At 49.6% G+C, this 18765-nt stretch overlaps 1 protein-coding gene across 1 annotated transcript in view; it reads right to left on the minus strand.

The window, feature by feature from the left end:
• Positions 1 to 18765, minus strand: part of GXYLT1 (glucoside xylosyltransferase 1) — a 95170-nt gene that overhangs the window by 15579 nt on the left and 60826 nt on the right. The window contains exons 6-7 of the mRNA XM_082256488.1: positions 18044 to 18167; positions 7187 to 7356 (exon numbers count right to left, since the gene is read on the minus strand). Of these exons, the coding sequence (XP_082112614.1) occupies positions 7187 to 7356; positions 18044 to 18167 (294 nt within the window). The remainder of the gene's footprint in view (positions 1 to 7186; positions 7357 to 18043; positions 18168 to 18765) is intronic.

The raw sequence follows: 18765 nt of genomic DNA on the forward strand, positions 1-18765 counted from the left end.
GCGTAAGGTAGATTCAGGCAACCTGGAATACGGCGAGATCACTATAGATGGGACCACCCACTTGCAAGCAGGGTATCCTATGAATGACACTGCATAACCAAGAGGAGTGCGTTTGACAACCCCAATGTTTTGCGACATTCTTGTCAAGTAGCGGAGAAGGGGGACACCCTTTCCGCCTTGGAGGGCCTGTGGTACTAAAAAAAGGACCGACACCTACGATGCTGCAGAAGCCGCAAATACATTCGCAAGATTTTTTTTCCATAAATAGGCACAAAACAGGCAGCTGAGGGTCGCCGACTGCGATCCCGCAAGGGGACACATAACCCAGTGCCCACGAATGGACCACCTACTGGACCCCTCGAAAAAAACCAAAGGGGGTTACCCTCCGAGCTACTCCATACAGACCTGCATGAAAATAAATGACCCTCTTAAAAAGGGGGCCGCCCGCCATGATGCGGACGCGCAGGCAAGGTACCCAGAGGGTCTGCAGCGCTAAAAGGGCAAGTGCTCTACACAATAATGATGGCATGCGGTCATCAAAAAGGTGACCACCCCCACAGCGCCCCCCCTTCAGAAGGAATACGCCAAGCTGGCCGCATGGCCTAAATTTTGGAGGAGGCACAGCTTCCATGCAAGGGAAGGCGGGTGGCCACAGGACACTCACAGGGGGCAACCCCCCCCCCCCACGCAACCTCCACGTAGAGGCGCCCACTTGGTCGACAGCCCAGTAGGCCACAAGCCAAGGCCTAAATTTCTGTGGGAGCCCCGCTGCCTGGGCGCAAAGCCCACCCAGAGACAACGGGGGAGAGGGTGGATGCCCAAACATAGGGTGGTGGCTTCAGCCACCCTCACTGGGGCCTCTGCACAGTGTCCAGAACGGTAGGCCGAAAAGCCACGGCATAAATTATCGTGCCGGGCCCAGCCGCGTGCTGCATGGACCCACTGATGTAAACCTATACGCTCCCCCCAGGCCAACATAACAGCCCTTAGGCCCCCTCGGCCCAGGTCACTAACCCCCCCGGGGTGGCGAAGGACCATGTTGTAACCCCCGGTGTGCGCCCGGATAAAATCGGTGACCCTAGAACGGATGGGGAGAAGGAGGGGAACCTGGGGGGGTCCCACCGCCCCAGGGAGAGCCCATGTCCACCCCAAAACCTGCAAAGGGGAGAGGGGGGGGGGCAACTACTTACCATAACGTGGATCCAGGTGGACACAGCTCCGAACAGAACACCTCTGCACCGGAATTGAGGTGCTGTCGGCCAGGAAGAAAACGCCAACCCCCCTCCAGTGGGGCTAGGTCGCAGCCGACCTAGCGCAGAGCTGAGGCCTGCGCGCGCTCGCTGGCCGGAATGCAGAGACCTTAAGAATCTAGAATATCCAGTCCGTCAGTTGATTGTAGTTCTCACAGGAACAGAAAATAATAAAAAGGAAAAAAAACAAACACTGGGATTTTTGTCTTACCGTAAAATCCTTTTCTCCGATGTTTATTGACAGACACAGCTCCATATCTTCTTGACCCTTGGGTCTATGCTGCCCCCTACAGGAGTAGGACACTAGGCATAAATAAAAGTTTGAATACGCTTATAGGGCAGTTCCAGGGAGTATTCCCACTTCTTGCTTTAGGTCTTCAGTTTTGTAACAAGCAGTGTCAGAAGAACATAAAACCTAAGTCAACAGAGCAGTGTCAACATGTGGGGTGGGAAGAACACAGCAAGAAACACACTTCCCAAATGCTAAACATAGCCAACCAGGTAAAACAGGAGCTTAACCAGGAACAGGAGCTCACCTCTCAAAAAAAAAAATACACCCTCAAAGAGACTAATCCTCTCCAACAGCGGTCTGCAAAACCTGGCGGCCAAAAGAAGCATTTGCAGAGGTCAATACATCCACCTTATAAAATTTTTCGAAAGTGTGCACAGACGACCAGGTGGCTGCCTTGCAAACCTGCACTAGCGACGCCTGATGACGGAAGGCCCAAGAGGCACTAAGTGCCTTCATAGAATGCACCTGAACGGGGTCCACCTGTAAAGACAAACAGGGAATCCGATTTTTTGAATGACTCAGTTGCTGCCAGGTACACCCCGATTGCCCGAACCACATCAAAAGAATGTAAGGGAATCTCTTTAGGATGCTTAGGCTTAAGACACAAGGAAGGCAACACAATGTCTTAATTTAAATGGAAACCAGGGACGACTGGCAGGGACGAAGCACCACTTTGTCTCTGTGAACCACCAGATAGGGTGGACAAGACAACGCAGCCAACTCCGACACCCTGCACGCAAAAGTAATAGCCACCAAGAAGGCTACCTTCTGTGACAAAAGTAAGCAGAGGAATATTTTCAAAAGGCAGTTTCTGAAGTACCGACAGCACCAAATTGAGGTCCCACGGAGGTAATGGAAGAACTCACGGGAGGAGCCAGGTGGCAGACTCACTGAACAAATACAAATGTGCAAACCAAGAAATTCGTGGCCAACGGGCGGTGAAAGAAATAATTGCCAGAGCAGAAATCTGGCCTTTGATGGTACCCCAGGCCAAACACTGATCGACGCCTCTTTGGAGAAACTCCAAGACACGAGACAACGAGAAGGAACGGTGAGAGACCCCCCCCCCCCCCCCGAGACTCACACCAAGCAATGTACGCCCTCCAGACTCGATGATAAATCTTACCAGAAGTAGATTTTCTAGCTTTTAACAGCATAGGAATCACCGATTCAGACATCCCTCTATCCTTCAGCACCTGGCTTTCAATAGCCAAGCTGTTAAAGCCAGGTAATGTAAAGAAGGATGGAAGATCAGCCCTTGAGCTAACAGATCTTCCCCGAGAGGGAGTCTCCAAGGCACATCAGCGACCAGCCGTACTAGGTCTACGTACCGGATGACCGGAATACCTTCTGCCTCGAACCTTGGCAGGTGAGTTAACAGGGGAAATGCGTAAATCAGGTGATATTGACCCAAGGGAGCCACCATAATGTCTGTGGCGTCGGCCAGAGGATCCCGAAACCTTGCTACGAACCTCTGCACCTTCCTGTTAAGATGAGAGGCCAACAGGTCTAAATCAGGAGTCCCCCACCAGAGACACAGTTGATGAAACAACTCCTGGTGGAGAGACCATTCTCTGTGATCCATCGTCTGCCGACTGAGGTAGTCTGCCTGACAATTTTCCACTCCTGGAATATGCACAGCAGAGATGGCTGGAACAAACCGTTCTGCCCACCTTAGTATGCCGGCTACTTCCTGAGCAGTTAGGACACTTTTGGGTCAGGCAAAGCCTGATCGCCCGAATTTCCAAGATATTGATCGGCAGAGGCTGGACTCCTTCAGAGTCCAAACCCCCTGAGCACAATCTGTGCCAAAGACACCTCCCTGCTCGGACAAGCTGACATCCGTGGTGACCACCGTCCTGTAGAGGGGAAGAAAAGATTTTGTTTTGTTGAAGCGCGGGAGAACGGAGCCACCAGATCGGGGACCCCCTCGTTCCCCAGCTCAACAGAATCAGATTGCCTAGAGACTGTGGGTATTTGTTCCATTTGAATAAAAATCTCCTATTGCAGAGATATGGTATGGAAATGAGCAAACGGAACTGCCTCGAAGGTGGAGACCATCAGACCCAGCACTTGCATGCAAGTCCTGAGAGATGACCACCGCCTGGACAACAGAAGCTGTATTGCATCCTGCAACTTCTGGAGTTTCACCTCCGGAAGAAACACCCAGGCTGAGGCCGTGTCCAGGGTCAGACCCAGATAGACCAGCTAAGTTGACGGAACAAAGACAGATTCTTGGAAATTCAGTTTCTATTCGAACTCTTGTAAAGTGTGCACCAAAATGTCCAGAGTCTTTTAGGGCATTCTGAGACTCCGCTCGCAGAAGGAGGTCATCCAAGTACCACAGTACCCCAATACTCTTCTGCCTTAGCAATGCTAACACCGGGACCAAAACCTTTCTGAATACCCGAGGATCTGAAGCGAGACCAAAAGGTAACGCCACGAATTGATAGTGCTCCGCGCCCATAGAAAAGCAAAGGAAAGGAAAGGAAAGGCTGATGCCCGACATATTGGGATATGAAGGTAAGCGTCCTTGATATCGATAGAGGCCAGGAAATACCCTTGCCCTTGATGAAGGGATGACACTATCCTGCGAATAGACTCCATTTGAAATATCTGAACCCGCACAAAGCAGTTCAAGGCCTTGAGGTCAAGGATTGGATGAACCTTGCCTTCCTTCCTTCCTGGGAACAGTAAATAGTTTTGAATAGAACCCTTGAAAGCATTCCGATTCCAGAACCGGTACAATGACTCCCTGTCAGAGCAGATCCTGTACTGCCCCAAGAAGACTTCATAGGCGATATGGAAACAAGTGCAAGTTGGAAGGGAAGAACCTTGCCAGAGGCAAAGACTGAAACTCGATCTTGTAACCGGACCAAATCAACTCGTGGACCCATTTGTCTTGAATCAAGGAGGTCCACAGATTCGGAAAGAGTCAAAGACGTCCCCCTACCCCAGATACGGATGAGGGCGCCCTTTCAGGCAGAAGTGGGCATGTCTGTGGTCCTGGGGGAACCCCCTCTCGACTTACCAGGCCAGGGCCTGTTGGAACCCTGTGCGGTGTTATTAGCGGATATTTATCCCTGGTCCTTGGATCCTGAAGGACAAAAGGACCGCTTATGGGCCAAGAAGAAAGGGCCACTACTGTAGGGGACAGCATATCCTAATTGTTAAGTATATTCTGGAGCGGTGTCAGTCAATGAACGAAAGAGAAATGGGTAGTACATGTTATCCTCATACCTCCATTACATTTCTTTCCTCAGTCCTTTAGTTTTTGCAGTATAGGCTTTTGAACAATCAAGAAATAGCCTCCAACGATTCTCTCTGTTTAAGCGTTTACAGAGGGTGTATACAGCTCCACAATCCAGCCCCTCTTTCAGTCCCTCCATCTCTTGAACATGTGGTCATGCTTGATGAGAAGGAGCACACCTGATCTGCTATCTAGACTGATCACGCTCTTCAGGTGCCTCTGTTTCCATGGCAACATGTCCCCACTCCCTAGCTAAAACTGGAAAGTAGAGGCAGCGTGACAAGCAGTGAAGTGTCCTCACCTCCCAGGAGCTGGACGATGTTTCCCTGGCTGTTACCTGAAAGTCTCACCTCCTCCAGTGGGCTTTGATGTTCTTGTGTCTTCCGAATCCCTCCCCAGAAGAGGTGAGAGGGGGGGGGGGGTGTGCAAATGTAGTGAAGACTTTGCATGTCCAGTTACGCTCTGCATGAACACAGGTATGAACTCTACACATGCACTGTGTTATTTCAGTAGAGGAGACATGGTAAAGCGCATATTATCTTGTTTCCTGTGTCTGTTCTCTGAAATGAACATACCGGTGTTTAGTCCATAGCAGGTCTGCAAAGGATCTGGAGACTGACAATTCCCTGTCATTTAAAGCGAAAATACCTGTTTAGACCATATTTCCCCAGTGTCTCCTTTTCTGTACATAAAATATCATCCCTTTATCACTGATTCTCCCCCCCACCCCCCATCAGGCAGTGGTAGTCAGGATAGGGATGACATCAGTGGCGGTGGAGGAGGTGGGGGACAGGGATGACATAAGTGGCGGTGGTGATGGAGGGATAGTGATGACATTAATGGAGGTGGGAGGCATAGTAAAGACATCAGTGGTGGTGGAGGTGGGGTGAGGGATTACATCAGTGGTGGTGGTGATGAAGGGATAGGGATGACATTTGTGGCAGTGGACTGATGTGATCCCTATCCCTCCACCACCACTGCCAGTGATGTCATCCCTATCCCTCCATCACCAGTGCCACCGATATCCCTATCCCTCCATCACCGCCGCCACTGAGGTCATCCCTATCCCTCCACCGCCACTGATGTCATCCCTATACCTCCACCACCATTACCAATGATCTCATCCCTATCCCTCCATCGCCACTGATGTCATCCCTATTCCTCCACCACCACTGCCACAGATGTCATCCCTATCTCTCCACCACCACTGCCAATGAAGTCATCCCTATCCCTCCACCACCACTGCCAATGAAGTCATGCCTATCCCTCCACCACCACTGCCAATGAAGTCATGCCTATCCCTCCACCACCACTGCCAATGAAGTCATGCCTATCCCTCCACCACCACTGCCAATGAAGTCATGCCTATCCCTCCACCACCACTGCCAATGAAGTCATGCCTATCCTTCCACCACCACTGCCAATGAAGTCATGCCTATCCCTCCACCACCACTGCCAATTATGTCATCCCTATCCCTCCACCACCACTGCCAAGGAAGTCATCCCTATCCCTCCACCACCACTGCCAAGGAAGTCATCCCTATCCCTCCACCACCACTGCCAATTATTCCTTGCGTTATACTTACCATATAATTTATACATAAATATATATTTACCAGGAAAGTAGAATATAACCTACAGAGCACTGCCAGTTACTTCTACACTCACTGAAGTCTGATGCTTTACTGAATGTGTGCTTAGCTTGTTCTGTCTGCAACAGGGAGGGGGAGGAGAGCAGCTGTGTGTGTTGTGTGAACTCTCAGGAACCAGCAGAGACTATGTCAACCACAGAGAGGAGAATGAAGGGGGGCGGATCCAGACTCCCAGTGGCAGTATGACACTTCAAGAAAGCCTGAAGACCCTCCCACAGGTAATTAACTATTTTAACAAGAAACGCTGCACTTCTCAGAGGGCAGAAAAGATTGGTAGGTGCTAGCAGCTCATAAGGATTAGGCAAAAAAAGGAAACACATACTTCTCTTTTAAGCAACCAGCTTAGAAGTTGGTTTGGTTGCTATGGGCAAAAGTTTTAACTTTTAACAAATTCTTCAAACATCAGACCCATGGTTATTTTGAAAAGAAGCCTTTCAACTTGTCATGTGTTAATATGTACTTAGGTTTGTCTGTTATACTATGTGCATGTATGTGTAGGTTTTTAGGATAGCCACCCAGGAAAAGGACCAAAAGTGTGGGTGGCTGCAATACCGCCAAAAACACTAACGAGGGTGGAAGGTCTGTGTGATGTCAAGAGACACTAAATAAACATTAAATAATGTTCAGGAGGAGAAGAGAGGAAAAAAAAAAAAAAAACGTGAAAATATCTGTAGATTTTTATACAAAAATAAAATGAAGTTTGTTTAGTGCAGGTAAAATATGTTTAGATATTGAGTCTTACATTACGTAGTGCTTCATACACCGCTCTAAATGCTGGCTGTTTATCATCATGGTATACTCCTCTGTTCCCATGTAAAACAAAAATACCATCTTCAGCTTCTTTACAATTACTTCCATAGATGCAGTGATCAGGACGATAATTCCACTGGCACGGGAAGATGTAAAGGCTTTCTGAATTAAAAACAAAAACAAGCTGATAGCAGAATTGGTGCTAAAATACTGAACAAACTGATCATTAGAGAACGGGACACATGGATGCAATGCTTCATTAAGCAACGGCACAACAATGTAATGGCAAAATATTAAAAACGACTTTCATTTATTCTTCTGCCTAATGTAAAGAATGTACTATTGCTACCAAAAATGTCACTTACATAGAGATCAAAAATTAAAATAGAAGATTAACCTTTAATTTCGTACATAATTTCATTCACATGCAAATTGGACAGAGGAAATAACAAGAAAGAAGTCCCATGTTAATTCAATATGTTTTACATAGGTTCATCCCAGCTTGAAATCTCTATTTTCTACAGAATATATAAGCAGCACACCAAATGCATGCAGTATTGAAGTAGTGTACAGTTGCAGTACTGTAGCAGATACCTTATTTCAGTGAAATTTCACAGCATGAATGAAAGCACTGGAAAACACATAACTTTGAAATGGCCCTTATATCTACCACCTAGAGAAGCAAGAGCTTGGCCTGTTGGATTAAACTCAAACAGCTTTTGTGGATTGTGTGCTAAGTTTGATCCCTCCAATGTAAAAAATTATCTTTTCTGCTCTATCGGTGGAAACAAGGAATTGTGGCTTGGAGCTCAAACAGGGCTCAACATTCTCTACCGCATCCCCATGTAATAGCACTGGACTGGCGACTAATTCCCAGTACTGTCACATAGAATAAAGTAGGAGGAGTTACCTGGTCCCCACACCTAAAGTACTGTGTATTTTTTTGGGCAGAATGCTGCAGCAGCAGAGCAGTGAATAAAGTTAAATATGTGATGCTGGTGGGTCTGAAATGCAAGTGTCAGCCATACACAACAGGACATTTTGCAGTTTGCAGAAACGTACTACAGTCCATTTAACATGGTCTATGGTACACGTTCTATGCATTTTTCAGCTGGTACGTCTTTGGAGAGGGTCAGTGACTTTTTTCCTGAAGCAGACTGCGTTTTATGTGTAATAGACTTCAATAGACCCACACCAAAAATGCAAGTGTTACATTTTGATGCGTTTTTACATGCATTTTTTTCCTCCAAAACAAAGAGTAAATAGCTGGTTGTTAGGGTGCAGGCCGGGAAGTCGGCCGCCACGAACAACTGATGAGTCATCGGAGTTCCCCGCTGACAGCTAAATGTAAAAAAAGAATGCCAGCAATAATAAAATTGGAAAAAAATGGCATGGCGGCAGCCCCCAATCGATACCAGACCCTTATCCTAGCCCGGCAGGTCAGGAAAGGGAGGAGATGAGCGAGGGTGCCCCATTTTGAAACATACCAGGCCACAAGTCCTCAACATGGGCGAGGTTCTTTGAAGGTGATGTCACAACTCCACCGCCCATGGAACCGAGATTTCCTGAGAGCTGTGATAGGCTTAGAGATAAGAATACGGAGATTTAGATTTTTACATATACTATACAATAATGCATTGATAGAAGAAATTATGACAACCACATGAAGAGGAGCTCCGCTTAACACCAACCCCCCCCCCCGCCCCAATGCCACATTGGGGGGCGAGCTGGTACCTGTTTTTGGCAGGTACCCGCTGCCACTTCTGGGTGATCTCGCGGTAATATTAACCGATAGTTAGTCCCCCCTCCTCCTTCACCTGCCGCCGGGCCACTCACAAAGCACAAGCTTCACACTTCAAACAGCTGTTGCCGATGGAAAAATTGGCTGGGGTGAAGACACCGCAGGATCCCTGGACAGGCAAGTGTCCCAATAATAAAAGTCAGCAGCTATAGTATTTGTAGCTGCCGACTTAATTTTTTCTGAAGGAGGCTGGAGTCCACATCCTTTAAAAAACGAAACGGTCTTTTAGGCCCCATTCACACCTCAAAGCCACAAAACAGAGGAGAAAAAAAATTAACTATTCTCTATGGAGATGGTTCACATCTCCACTACAAGTCGCCTAAAGCCAAACGCCTAAAGCTCAAAAAAGTTCCGGAGCACATTTTTATTGTCATAGAAATTAATGGAAATGTGCAATTTGTGCGTTTTTGTAAGATTTACTGCTCAAATGAAAAAAATGTAAAAAATAGTTATAAGAACAAAAACGGTGTAAAAATGTGCCAAAACTGAGGGTGAATGCAGCCTTACTGAGACTGGGGCAGCAAGATACATGCACCCTTTACTCATGCACATGCACAACTTTCCTCTGCATGTATGTCAGTCAGTCAAAAGAGAGGGGGGCGTAGCAACACATTTTCTGCATGTGTCAGATTTTTTTTCCCAGTAGCAAAGCAGGGAGGATTACAGATTGCTCGTATCCCTGTCAGACTGTGCACAAATGAGTTGTACTGCTTTGTGGATTTACTTTTATTTTTGTAATCTGGGTTTACAACTACTTTAAGGGTGCGGCAGCTGGCTTTTCAGCCCAATCACAGTCTGTCTGACCCATCCGGAAATGGTCACAGAGGAAGCTGACAAGCATTTCCAAGGCTCATCCGTGAGCACAAATAGTGAGTCTGACTTCCTGAAAGAACACAGGGAAGGCAACACAATGTCAAACACCCAACACAAAATGAAAATCAGATACAACCTTTGGGAGGAACGACCGACAGGGGCAAAGAACCATCTCATCTCTGGTGAATCACCAAGTAAGGTGGAAGACAGACAGTATAATGGCGCCAATTCAGACACCCTGCATGCAGAGGTGATAGCCAATAGTCGTCCCCAATCTTTAGCAACTATTCAAAATAGGTGGGGACAGGAAACACCTTTGCCACTCTGGATGGCTTGTAAATGCCAAAGGGAACCTGCTCCTCCGTCGCAGCTGCGTCCTCTATCTTGTAAGGTCTCATGCACTGATACAATCAGTGCCTCCTCCAGCGCCTTTTCGTGCACGGTTGCAGATGTGGAGGAATCATCCTCAATATCTGAGGATTACGGGCGTACAGTCAAAGACCCAGCAGGGTGACCCACGTCCGCGGTGGCCAAATCAGATTCAGGATGCGACAGATGAGGCAGGGGAATGCATGGGGATGCTATTTGCTAGCCCATCGCCCGAAAACCACCTCCACCCGGGACACAAAGGACTCCAGGACCACCGCCAGTGCATCGATGGAGGTTTGGGACGTAGAGGGCCCCAAAACTTTAGAGAGAGGGTCAGGTGGGGGGGGACGTGCGCCAAAGACTCCATGAGTCACCAGGGGGACCCCACAAAAAGTGTAACACACTACAAAAGGGACAACTCCCACCACGCTGGCAGCACCACCTGGTCGTCAGGCACAAGCACTAAGCGATCCTCAGCAGAGAAGGAGAGAACCCCACCAGACTCACCACCCAGCAGAAATAGGCACCTGCAGCCACCATCGCAGTCTGTACACCAGGTGTGGTGATCGGGAAGTGAAAAGATCCAGGAGTCAGCACCAGTAGATAAGGAGTGGCTCCCATCACCAAAATCGTTGCCGCTATTTTCAATGGAAAACCACCGCAAAATGGCCGCTGGACTACACAAACATGGCGGCTGTGCATAAAAACACACAGGCTACAGCAAAATGGCGCCACAAGGCTCCCAGGGACCCAGGAGGGATTCCTAGGCATCAAAGACAGACCCGGACAGGACGGAGGGGCCCTGACAGGAGCCCCCACCAGGTACAACCCCTCCCCCTGCACAGCCGATCGTCCGGTCGCCGACGGCGTACCCCCCTGCCCCCACCCCAGGAGGTGGACCAAACCACCCAAATAGCCCCAGCATAAAAGTGGAGGGGGGTAGGATGGGGGACAGATGAAAGGGGATGCCTAATGGGAAGGAGGTGAACCCCGGGGTCTGACCATCCCAAGGAGCGGCATACGTCCACCCCAAAACCCTCCAGTGGGGGGGGGGGGGCTGCTAGTCACCATACTAGGAACCAGACTGGCATCACTCCAGACAGAATCCCTCGCCATCCTAATGGGGAGCCATCTGCCAGGAGGAACGCTCCGACTCAGGCAGAGACCCGGTCGTTTGCGAGCTCGCAAGGCATTTCACTCGCAGGCCAGCTCCCGTCCAGTGGGGCTATGTCGCAGCAGACCTAGCGCTGAGCTGAGGTCTGCGTATGCTCGCTGGACAGAATGGGGTGACCACTGGATCTAGATTATCCAGCCCGCCCCCCAGTTCGGCAGTTGATTGCAGATCTCACAGGAAAAAAACAGGAGAAAAAAAAATTTCTAGCTAAAAACTGAATTTTTGTAAAATCTTACCTGTAAAATTCCTTTCTCTGAGTCCTCCGACAGTCGCCGCCCCTTCATATTCGTCACAATAGGGTTATTGACCTTTTCTCCGTAGGAGTGGCTAGACAACAGAATATGTTAATATCAAAGCTTTTAGCCTACCCCACCCCCAGGGGGTGGTCCCCTCAGTCAATACCCTCCTGCTTCCTGCATTCCTACCTCAGTTTCAGTAGCATAGCAGTAGAGTACATAAACAAAACCCCAAAAGAGGGGCGGGGACTGTCGGAGGACTCAGAGAAAGGAATTTTACAGGTAAGATTTTACAAAAATTCCGTTTTCTCTTACGTCCTCCGACAGTCGCCGCCCCTTCATATTCGTCACAATAGGGACGTCCCAAAGCAGTGTAGACATGAGGGGTTGGAAAAAAAAGCAGCTGCGCCTAAGGCAACGCAATACTCACATCAGAGAAAAGAACCTTACCAAAGGAAGGAAACCAACTGGGCAACATGAAAAAAACTTGCTCAACAGGAGCAACAACCCAGGAAAGAACAAATAACCTAGGGGTAAAAATACCCCAACAGCCAAGGACCCAAACAAAGGACCCTAAGGCACTGCCGCACTAAGAACTTTACGGCCAAAGGAAGCATCTGCCGATGCCTGAACATCCACCTTGTAGAATTTTGAGAAGGTGTGAACGGACGACCAAGTCGCCGCCTTACACACCCGGGCCACAGAAGCCCGATGATGACAGGCCCAAGACGTACTCAGAGATCTTGTAGAGTGCGCCTTCACAGGCATGGGAGGAACTTTCCCCCTCAAAGCATAGGCCTGTTCAATGACCTGCCTGATCCATTTGGCGATGGTAGAGGCCGATGCCGCCATGCCCTTCCGAGGCCCCTCTGGAAGGACAAAGAGAGAATCCGTCTTGCGAAAGGATTCAGTCGATGACAGGTAAACCCTGATCGCCCGAACAACATCCAAGGAATGCAAAGCCACTTCCTTTGGATGTTTAGGCTTTGCGCAAAGCGAAGGCAAGACAATGTCCTCATTGAGGTGAAATTCCGAAATCCTTTTCGGAAGGAAAGACGGGTTAGGACGCAAGACCACCTTATCCAAGTGAACCACTAAATACGGAGATCTGCAGGACAAGGCAGCCAGCTCCGACACCCTGCGAGCCGAGGTGATTGCCACCAAAAAGGCGACCTTCTTGGACAACATAGACAACGAAATCTCCCTGATTCTTTCAAAAGGGAGCATGTTGCAACACGGACAGAACAAGGTTCAAGTCCCATGGAGGCAAAGGCTCCCTCCTAGGAGGGACCAGATGCCGCACCCCTTGAACAAAGGTGCCAACTAAAGAATTAGACGCCACAGGGCGCCGAAAGAGAACGTCCAGAGCAGAAATCTGACCCTTAATCGTGGCCAACGCCAAACGCTGGTCCACGCCCGTTTGAAGAAAAGCCAACACCCTTGATACCGAGTATGAACGAGGGGAATACCCCCTGGACTCACACCAGGCAAAATAGGCCTTCCAAGTACGGTAGTAAACCTTCCCCGAAGAGGACTTTCTAGCCTTAATCAAAGTGTGAATGACCTCAGGGGAGAGACCCCTATCCTTCAGGATCTGGGTTTCAACAGCCAGGCCGTCAAAGCCAGCGACTGTAAAGCAGGATGAAATATCGGCCCTTGAGACAGGAGATCGTCTCGAAGAGGTAGACGACACGGAGCGTCGCCTGCCAGATTCACGAGGTCTGCGTACCAAGACCGGCGAGGCCAGTCTGGTGCCACCAGAATCACCGTTTTCGGTTCCGAGGCCAACCTCCGAAGGAACCTGGACAGCAGCTGAATCGGTGGAAAGGCATACATCAGACGATACTGATGCCAGGGCGCCACCAACGCGTCTGAGGCGTCTGCCCGAGGATCGCGCTCGTTCTTGCCACGAACCTTTCCACCTTGTTGTTCAGACGAGACGCGAACAGGTCCACATATGGGGACCCCCACATTCTCCCTGGTCCAGGGTCTGGCGGCTCAAATAATCCGCCTGCCAGTTTTTCACCCCCGGAATGTGAACAGCAGATATCGCCGGGACGTGCGTCTCGGCCCAAGACAGAATGTCGGCCACTTCCCGAGCCGCTCGGGCACTCCTGGTGCCCCCTTGGTGGTTGATGTAGGCCACCGCTGTGGCATTGTCCGTCTGCACCCGAACCGGACGGCCCTGCAGCCTGTCCGACCAACGCCGAAGGCAGAGATTTATTGCTCGCAATTCCAGAATGTTGATCGGAAGGGAGGACTCCTCCTCCGACCAAGTTCCCTGGGCGGACAGAACGCCCAGAACACCACCCCAGCCCGACAGGCTGGCATCCGTGGTGATCACCGTCCACGACAAAGTACGAAAGGACTTGCCCCCCCCGACACCGCCGGGGACTGGAGCCACCACAGAAGGTCCCTTCTGGTGCGATGACTCAACGAAATCTGGATATCCAGAGATTGCGGTTGTCCGTCCCACCTGGCCAGAATCTCCCTCTGGAGACCCCGCGTGTGAAACTGGGCAAAGGGTATCGCCTCGAAAGCCGAGACCATCATCCCAGACACCTCATGCACGTCCGGAGGGACGAGCACTGAACGTCCCTGAGGGACCCGACTTCTTCTTGTAGCTTCCGGAGCTTGTCTTCCGGCAGGAAGACCTTCGCCTGAACAGAGTCCAGGATCATTCCCAGGTAAGGAAGACGAACCGACGGACACAGCGTCGACTTTGGAAAATTTATCGTCCAACCGAACTCTTGCAGAGTCTGCATCGTGACGGACAGGTCGTTCACCAGGCCCTGACTGGTCGCAGACCGAACCAGAATGTCGTCCAGATACCCCAGGATCGAGATGCCCTGGGCTCTCAACAAAGCCAGAACCGGCACAAGCACCTTGGTGAAAACCCGCGGAGCCAAGGAGAGACCAAAGGGCAACGCCACGAATTGGTAGTGATCCTCCGCAATGGCAAATCGAAGGAACCTCTGGTGACCGTCGAAAATGGGGATGTGAAGGTACGCATCCTTCAAGTCGATGGAGGCCATGAATTCCCCCGGCACCAGGGCAGCCACCACCGAGCGCAGGGATTCCATGCGGAACTTGCGAACCCGCACAAAGCGGTTCAGAGCTTTCAAGTCCAGAATCGGACGTACCTTGCCCTCCTTTCTGGGCACAGTGAACAGATTTGAATAGAATCCCCGAAATCTGTCCTGATGAGGCAACGGAATCACCACTCCCTGAGCCCGCAGGTCCCGCACTGCCAGGTGCAGATCCCGCAAGCGCTCCGGAGACAGCTGAAGATTTGAGGGAAAAAATCTGCCCGCCAGCCGAGAGAGAAACTATCTTGTATCCAGATCGAACGATTTCCTGAACCCACCTGTCCCGAACGCGGGCCAGCCAGGGTTGAAGAAAACCGAGCAAACGTCCCTCCACCCCAGAACTAGGTGAGGGCGCCCCTTCAGGCCGCATTGTTATGGGCAGCGGACCCGGACTGGCCGGACTTCTGCTTACCTGCCCACGGCTTTTTCTGGGAGCCTTGTCCCTTGAAGGGCTTACCCTTATAGTGCGACCGAAAGGCACGAAAGGACCCCTGAGAGGGTCTAAACAAAGCATTCTTCTTACCGCGAACAAATTTAGACTTGTGAGTCTGGGGCAAAAGAGTACTCTTACCCCCAGAAACACCCTTGATCAGAGTATCCAAGGATTCGCCAAAAAGGCGAGAACCCGCGTAAGGCAAATTAGCCAAAGTCTTGCGAGAAGATTGGTCAACAAACCAACATTTCAGGCAGATCAGGCGACGGTTCAACACCGCCACACTCTGCAGACGCGCAGCCAAAGGGACCAGATCTAGGTCCGCATCACACAAATACATGACACCCTGATGAATCTGATCCACCATAGCCAATGTCGACGCCGAAGCAGAGTCAGCCACCAGAGTGCGCCTGAGCACCTGCGTCCAATCGGCAATAGCTTGGGCTGCCATAATGGAAGCAAAAATAGGCTTCAGCATAGAGCCCGCAACCGTATAAGAGTGACGGGCCAGAGACTCCAATCTCCTGTCCGTAGGGTCCCGGAACACCGGGGTATCCTCAGCAGGAATCGCAGTGGATTTATTCAAAATCGCCACCGCGTGATCCACCTGAGGCGGCACACACCAACGCTTATCAGTAGCTGGTGTAAAAGGATAACGCAGCTTGAACCTACTTGGCACAGCAAAAGGCTTCTTTATGTTGCGCCATTGCTCCTCAACAGCGATCTGAAATTCCGTAGAGCAAGGAAAAACCTGCGACGTTTTGCGTTTTCTCTGCGTCCCATAAGAGGACATCAAAGCAGGAGGACATGGTTCATCCTCCAAATGCAGCGTTTGCTTGATAGAAGCAACCAACTCATCCATGAGTGCAAGCTCTTCAGACGAGCCAGGGGGAGAATTATCAACCCCTTCCACCTCAGCCTCCCCTTCAGACCCCGCAAGGTCTAGAGAAGAACGAGACCCTGAGAAGGGCACTCCAGCCATAGCATCCCCATCGCCCTCTGAATCAGAGGAAATGGACACCCTGGGCCTTTTTGTGGATCGATCAGCCACCAGCATCTGCACCTGAGCAGCAAGGTTAGCCACAATAGTAGCCAGATCAGCCCCCTCGGGGGAAGCAGCAGCAGCCCCCTGGCCCCCTACCAAGGAGGGAGGAGACTTGCTTTCCTGAGTATCCATGCCCCAGCAACTTAGGAAAAAAAGGAGTACTGCCCCTTTAAGGTCGCGGCGATCGTAGCCCACCGCACTCACAAACACACTGACCCACCGGGCTAGGAATACAAAGGCAAGGAATACAGGAATGGAAGGTAAAACCTGGAGAGGTCACACAGGCTGCTGCTTCATCGACCGCTGTCCTCAGAGCAAAAGGAAGTGATGCGAGACTGACCGCCCCCATAAAGCCAATGTAAGGCTACACAAACATGGCTGCCGGCCGAGGCTGTAGAGGCAGAAACACTGACATGTGGCCCGCGCGATCGCCGCCAAAATGGAGGCGTTTGGCGCCAAAACGGCGCTCTCACCACACAGGATCGGCCACCACAAAACTGTCACAAAAAAATGGCGGACCGCAGCAGCGGTCGCCGCACAGTATGCCCACATGTCTCACAATCATGTCCTTCACAGCACACAGCATGTCACACAGCCTGTTACACAGAGCAGAGCAGGAGAGCCCCCCCCCTGCAGCCCACAGAGAGCAGCTATACTGACAGGGAGCTCAACATTATGCACAGACATGCAGGGTCCCACAGTCCCAGACTGACACCCAAGACAGACAGGTCCCCACACAGAAATACACTTACCATCCGGATGGCGTGGGGAGCCTGCACAAGCGATCAAACCGCTGCACTAAGGACAGGGAGAGTCGCAGCCAGGACGCAGTGGAATTGCGGTGCGAAACCGCATGGCGTCCAGTGAGGTAGCCACCTCACCGCAACATCCCCGCAGCGGACAGGGATGGGTCGTTCATATTTGCCAGGGAAACCCAGCTGAACGCTCGATGGCAGGCTGGGAAGCCACTGGCCCTGAACCCCGGATAACCAGGGAGGCCAGCCCGAGACCCAGCACCGCACGATCATCATCAGAAGACCTAACTAGAGCTGAAAATAAACAGCTAAGTAAAGAAAGAGAAAAAAATTCCAAATGAAACCAAAAAGAGAAAAGAAGCTGAGACTGAAAAGCCCCAGCACAGGAAACGTCTAACCTACTCCTGAGCTAGACAAATGAAACTGAGGTAGGAATGCAGGAAGCAGGAGGGTATTGACTGAGGGGACCACCCCCTGGGGGTGGGGTAGGCTAAAAGCTTTGATATTAACATATTCTGTTGTCTAGCCACTCCTACGGAGCAAAGGTCAATAACCCTATTGTGACGAATATGAAGGGGCGGCGACTGTCGGAGGACGTAAGAGAAAAAATGTTTTCAAGACCAGAGATCCCAGCAAGCAACTAGGTCCTTACTCCTGACTAGGCAGAAAAAAAAAAAGGCAGCGAGAGGGAGTAGCCCCCCTGGAACTGCCCATAGGCGTAGCCAGATTATTTTTCTGCCTAGTGTCCTACTCCTGTAGGGGGCAGTATAACCCAATGGGTATGAAGATCTGTGTTCGTCAATGAACAAAAGAGAAACATCAATTTGGTTAAATCTGACTAGATTTAAAATATTCCTTTTATATTAAAAAAATAAAAATATGAAATTAAATTTAAAAAAAAATATGATTGAATAAGTCTGTTAATCAAATCTAATTCCTGATCTGTTAATGAATGAAACAGAACTGTACTGAATTAAACAAAACATCAAATATGTGTATGGTACCAGTAGCAGAAAACTTATCACAAAGACAAAGAATTGGAAAAGCTGCGCAACAGGAATGCATTTGATTTTAACAGTAAATACAAATGTAAAAATGGATTATCAGAGAAAAATATAAAAAATCTAAGAGTACCTGGGTTGTGAGAGAAGATAATATTTAGCAGATCCTGATCCCCCCAAGTTATATTTAACTTGTATTTTTTCAGCAATGGCATCAGGATTTCTCCCCAATGCAGACGAACTGTTGTCATGTCATTCTGTAAATGAAAATTAAAAAGACATCTGTAATGACAGTTTTTTATCAGACATTGTCTAGATAGAACATGTCCATCTATATTAAATTATACATCAAAGCACATCACAGTTTCCTAAAGAAGAAGTCTAAACTTTGGCACCTCCTGAAAAAGCTGAACCAGCATCACTAATCAGCAAAATCAAACCACCATGCGCTTTTCTGTAACTACTGAATGATGAGAAAAATTACACACCTTTCTCATTGCTATGTCCAGCACTAGCTGAATGTTATTCCAATGAAACTGACAGACCTCTGCACATTTGAGCTCCAGGCTATAAAATGGTTCCCTTGGCAGAAAAAAGTGAGTTTAGGAGTGTTTAGCTTTTTTTTTTCCAGAAAGCGCCAATCCAAAATGCAAACCAGAGGGGTTTATTTTCCTGCCTCTAAATGCTGAGCTCAAAATTTGCCTCTAATTGTCCTAATGTGCATGGACACAGGATAACTACAGGCAAAAACTCAAAACTCCTGTAGAACTGGGATTTTTTTCATTTTGACACATAAGGCTGAACTCAGCTCACATTAATGATTGCAGCGGAGAATAAAAGTGGAGGGGGGGTAGG

The sequence above is a fragment of the Pelophylax lessonae genome, assembly GCF_965119305.1.
Source record: "Pelophylax lessonae genome assembly, chromosome: 4".
NCBI classification, from domain to species: Eukaryota; Metazoa; Chordata; class Amphibia; order Anura; family Ranidae; genus Pelophylax; species Pelophylax lessonae.